This window comes from Nannobrachium achirus (genome assembly GCF_963921795.1).
Source record: "Nannobrachium achirus genome assembly, chromosome: 5".
NCBI classification, from domain to species: domain Eukaryota; kingdom Metazoa; phylum Chordata; class Actinopteri; order Myctophiformes; family Myctophidae; genus Nannobrachium; species Nannobrachium achirus.
In genome coordinates, this window is record NC_137814.1 from 32,415,193 (window position 1) to 32,421,192 (window position 6,000).

Consider the following 6,000-nt stretch of genomic DNA (forward strand, 5'->3'; position numbering starts at 1 on the left):
CAGGGGCTGAAATATCTAAAAGGGCCTTTTGGTGAAAATATTGAAAATAGCAGACCTCCAAGCTCACAGCGCGTCCCACTGCGTCACGTTGTGAGCTTAGAGGTCGGCTATTTTCAGTACTTGATACCGCACTAAACTAAGCATAAAAACAGCAATGTGGCGTACAGCATGGATTGCTACACAGAGAGGGCAATTCATTCAACATAAGATGCTGCGTTCCAAGTTCAGGAGAGTTTGGACAAGGCAATTTCTCTTGAACGCTACCTTCAGGTATAGCATGGAAAGAGGGCATTTGCATTTCTTTCACCATAGTAAAAACGGCATTCATGGTCTGGAGAGGGCACTTTTTACAGATGGGTAAAAGGGCAGGGGCTCAAGCCCTCTTTCATGTCTATGTGTGCACATGCCTGCTTGCCCATGACTCTGAACCACTTCTTTCTCTCTCTCCTCCTATCCATGTCTCTCTCCCATCTGGCAGCAGGGTCATGCAGAGTGTAGTGCTAGCTAATGCCTGAGTTATACAGGTTGCGTGCCAGTGTCGTGCACCACAAATAGCACATCAACAAGCTCACAACCATTGAGAGTAGCTTGTGAGTATTAATCAGTATAATTGCTTAACAAGGTGACAGTTGCAATTGCGTCTGAATAGAAACTGTACACTCCACGACTGGTACCGATAAAAGAAATACTCTCTCCTGCAGCCTGAATTTCACAATATCTCCTCTCAAATTTCACAGACACTGATTGATTCAATTCAATTTCATTAAAGTGTCAAATCATAACAAGTTATCTCAAGACACTTTACACAGGCAGGAGTAGAGACCCGAGCATTGACCTCATGGTAGGAGAGGACCACACCCTGAGCAAGCCCTCTTAACTGGAGGAAACGTCAGGACAGACCCAGGCTCTAGGGTGGGCAGCCATCTCTGCCCCCCGTGTCGGTCGGGACAGAAAGAGAGAGAGTGAGGGAGAGACAGAGAGAGAGATACAGGCAAATACAAGTAGTAATAGTAAATATAACAGCGTATGATAATAAAGATAATGATGATAAAGATGATCACTTCCATAGGCAATAACGAGCAAATCCAGACTGTGTTGCCAATGCCCTACCACAGTCTCTGAACAAAGACACAGCTAAAGAGAAGAGATCAATGCGGAATATAGAACATACTTCATGGAGTAGAGTGGTGGCGAGCCAAACAAAGATAAAGCACACAACTTGTCTTAGAGGTGGGAAAGTAAGAACATTAGCATGGCATGACACACTGGTAGTTAAAGACTTGATTGGAAAGTGGACCATGGAATTGCATGGGGGGGAAATGATCTTTCTGGCTTTTCATGGATAGTGTGGCACAAACCTATTCTTGAAATGAAGATTTCAACTGGATTATGTCTTTTGTTTGTGAGGACTTAATTCAAAAGTACAGGGCCTATTGTACCAGGGGCATGACCACCATAAAAGTTTCACTTTGGTGCTCTATGCACGTCACTCTTCAACAAAACGCCACGCCACTTTAAATATACTTGCTACCCCTTATTTCATTTAATTCACCAGTTACACATGCACGCATGCATGCAAGCACGCACACACCCGATATTGAATTAAACCAGACATAATGTGCTGTCGCTTCACATTTACACTGGCACACAAATGCTCACCACACACATGCACAGTTGCACACACAGCCCTCTTAACTCCAGTGTAATTGTGTAAGACAAGACCTTAACAATAGCGTTAAGGTCAACAAAGAGCTCATGCGGTGGATTTCACAGGCAGACAGACACACACACACACACACACACGCTGTGTTCTCTCAGCTAGCTGTTCCTGTTGAGCGTCATAGCAGACGCCTAGACTGTCTGCTGTAGTAGCAGGTCAGTTACTTAGGCCTCTGTTATAGTGACAGCCCAATCTGTACAATTACCAGGCAGACACAAGACAAGAAATTACACACAACACTGGGCAGTGGGTAGAGATATATACCAAGAGAGAGAACAAGTGCTCACAAATCACAGTCCCCTTCAAACAGAAGACATACTGGGTGAGCTCGAGCTTTTCTCCTATAGGTGATAGGTTGAGTATTATCTCTTGTTTTGTTCTAGTTTCAATTAAAGTGGACATTTCCGGAATTATAGCCAAAAACTATTTTGACTGTTGTTGTGACCTTTGACCATGACCATGACCAATTACCCCCAGTATTTACAGTTATTATTAGGTAATTTCCATTGCTGACCTTTTCTAAAAGGTTCATGTCATTCTGCATGTGCAGCCTTTGTCCTGTAAAGTCCCTAATAAACAGTCAGTTAGATTGCTAAACCGGACAAAACCAATACACTCCACTCTTTGCTAGCTTGGAGTTGAATCCTGCCAAAAATATTCATATCTTAATATTGATACTGTTTAAAATAAATTAAAGTTTATCTTACTACATAACCTCTAGACCCCATAACACCTGAATGCTCATTCTATATTTTAGAGAACACATTTCATTTTCTCATTAATTTATGTAACAATAAATACATTAAATTAATTGCTTTGTTTTATGGCTTACGGCACTGATGTCTTTCATTTTCTGAGCTGAAGTTTTTGACATTGTGTTTGCATAGAAATCTTCTGAGCGAATCACCTTGAATGAATGAATGAATTTATGCCAAACCTTCTCAGTCGCTCGTTAAAATGACGACGGACGAAGATGAATTGAACCACTGAATGTCATCTGTTTCTAGTTGAGCCTGGCCATGGCCCACTCATACTCTATATGATTTGCATTAATCCATGAAACATATACTGTATTTTCATCATGGACACAAGGGTAAGGTCGCATCATGTTGTGTACAGTCCCAAGTATCAAGTGTCCTTATTTTGGTCAAACAGATTGAAGCTTGCCATCGCCTCAGCATCAAATGTCGATGCACAGAATATACGTGCGTGCGTGCGTGGCATTAAACAGGCATGCAAGGGGAATCCTTTCCCCATTTATTGTTTATTTAGACACTAGGACAGGAAATTGAGGGCAGAAGGGGGTAAGACACAATGGGGCGTGGCCGGAGGAGAATGGGGGTGTCTTGGTGCATTGTTTGCAATATGTTGTCTGCACAGTTTTTGTTTGTATACATGTGTACTATTCTGCAGCCGTGTATTAATACAATATTTTCTGGTTCACTGTGCACTTGTAAAAGGTGGAGAGACAATACAATGACTCAATCTCACAATGCTCAGGGAAGATTAGCGTGCAGTGTTGATGCACATCCACACAAACACATGCACACATGCACTCACACACACACACACACACACACACACACACACACACACACACACACACACACACACACACACACACACACACACACACACACACGCATGTGTTAAGAAATTTGGACTACATTTTTTTAACTGAAGGAATAAAATATGGAATGAGTTGTGGACTCTTACAATCACTGCTACCCACACAAATCTATACTGATTATTATTCTACTCTTCCAATACATTTGTTCTGACATTCAAGCTTGATTTTTGTGTATTTTATCCCAAGCTTATTATTCCTAGCACATATTGTAATATTCTGTATAGGCCTATACAGTATTCTCATTGAATGCATCCTGCTGTTGCATGCTGTTTGACTGACTTACTTGAATCTTTTTTGAGGCATAACTTTTGTGACTTCATTTTGACTGGCACAAGCACTCAGTCACTGTTACAACACACAAACACACACCAACCTGCCAAAACTGGCCTCAACAACTGAGTAGTACCACCACATACTGTACAAACACAACACGGCCCCACGCATGTTCGTACATAACAAAATGACTGGTTTGCGACCAAAACCAAGAGCTGAATTTGGCCTCAATCATCATAGTGTGCAAAGGCTAGCCAGGCAAACTAGTCAAAATGTTTCTTGTAGCTAGCAATGGGCCAACAATGCCAAGTGACTTGCAAGCTCTTCCATCTGGTGTGGAGCGTCATCGAACAAACACAAGCACACGCACGCACGCACGCACACACACACACACACACACACACACACACACACACACACACACACACACACACACACACAAACACACAGAGTCGAGAGAGAGACACACAAACACCGTCCTCAGCTGTACAGCAAAATCCTCAGTGATAATTTATCTATTTGTAACTGAGAGTGTATAAATGTTACCAGATCCAGACCCTTGGCCTTAACCACTTAAAGTTTAAAAAAGAAAATTGTAAAAGTAAAAGAGGCCGACCCAAGAACACCTGATGTAGGAGAGAGGAGGGAGAGCTGAATACCCTACATCACACCTGGGTCTCTAAGACGCTGGCCCAGAGCAGACAGAGTGGAGATCCTTTCATGGTTCATATCATTATGTTCAATGCTCTTTTATATAAACAGTCAGTCAGTCTGCTATTTCTGGCGAACGCTCCACCCAGAATAGGGATGCTGGGGTTCAAGTAAGTGCTTAAAGGAGTAGTTCACCCCCAGAATTACTTTTTTTTCCCTATTGATTACTCATGCCATGGAGACTAGAGTTCAAGAATATTTGTAGTTTTTTGTCGCATTCCTAAGACAAAAATGTGATAACAATAAATTTACCCCATTCGTTCCGGATGGGGACCCGTTTCGAAACGGGTCCCCATCCGGAATCAATGGGGGTAAATTTACTCAAATAAAATTTTTGTCTTAGGAATGTGACAAAAACCAAAACAATATTATTGAACTCTACTCTCCATGGCATGAGTAATCAATAGAAAAAAAGTCATTTTGGGGGTGAACTACTCCTTTAAAGCGTCGATTTGGTTACATGGGTTAGGGCTTGTACACTCTGATGTCACTGCCCACCTTGGAAGAAGCTCTTGACACGGAGGTAGGAGACAGCGAGGCGGAGGACAGACAGCTTGTCCAGCTTGGCGATCACATCTGGGGTGAAGGGCAGCAGACTGGCCAGCCGGTCCAGCTCTGCGTTGAGACGGTCCCTGTGCCGTTTGGAAGGGTTAGTCTTCACAGTGGACGCCGAAGGCTTCCTGGGGTGGGGGAAGGGGAGGAGGTCAGACAGAGAGAGGGACAGATGAGGAGCCAGCAGGACATACAAAGCAGTAAGAAGTATAACATATAACTTCACTGCAACAGGAGCCTAAACGTTTCAGTGGAAATCAGTGCTCATATCTGGGAGAATGAGAAAATGATAAACTCTGTTACAAATACACTGAGGAGTTTATTTTGCAGAATAGATGTTCTAAGACTAAGTTGACACTTTTTTCTACAAAGGTTTGTTGCACTCTTTGTTATCATTTAGTAATTTGATGTAGGCCTACTGCTTTGGTTCTTTCTTAGCCAGATCTCACTTGCAAAAGAGGTTTCATACCACATTGTGACTCTCCTGGTTAAATTTAAAAGTTGCATACACAATTTGTTCATATTAATGTCATAATTAATTCAGACATTTTAACCCTTGGGGTCGAATCTGAAGATTCCTCCTTTATAATAGTGAAGAACTATCAATAAAGAACCCATATTACAGTGTTTTTAAAAAGAAATCTGAGTGAGGCGTATTGGTATCTGAATGAATGCTGTGATTGCTTGTTGATTTCACATGTACAATGTACACACAACCTGACGAATCAACCGATTATGTACAAATGAGGCTTGTGACTCGTGTCACATGTCAATCACTCTCTCTGCCCTCGTGTTCCTGTCTACATCTGCTGAACTGTCTATATATTTAAAAAAGGATAAATAAATAAATATAATAAATTGTATAACTTTTTGGTCCTATCTTGGATTTGAACCCAGTCTCTGCTATGATGCAATCAAAAAGAAAAGAAAAAGAAAAAGGGGGTTCTCTGCCACAGAATATTTTTCTGGCACAAAAAACTAAAAACTAAAAAACTAAAAAACATGACATTTTAATCAATTAATTGTGTTGTAACAGCACAAATCTTGCATTGGGGTCTCTGGCACAGAATATTTTTAGATGGGGGGGGGGTCTGCGGCCAAATACACATTAATA

At 41.7% G+C, this 6,000-nt stretch overlaps 1 protein-coding gene across 1 annotated transcript in view; it reads right to left on the reverse strand.

Annotated features, from left to right (window-relative positions):
* LOC308285005 (aryl hydrocarbon receptor repressor-like) overlaps positions 1–6,000 on the reverse strand; it is a gene marked incomplete at both ends in the record, with an annotated part of 32,576 nt that overhangs the window by 24,704 nt on the left and 1,872 nt on the right. Inside the window, one exon of the mRNA XM_080725725.1 lies at positions 4,833–5,014. Within this exon, the coding sequence (XP_080581851.1) occupies positions 4,833–5,014 (182 nt within the window). The remainder of the gene's footprint in view (positions 1–4,832; positions 5,015–6,000) is intronic.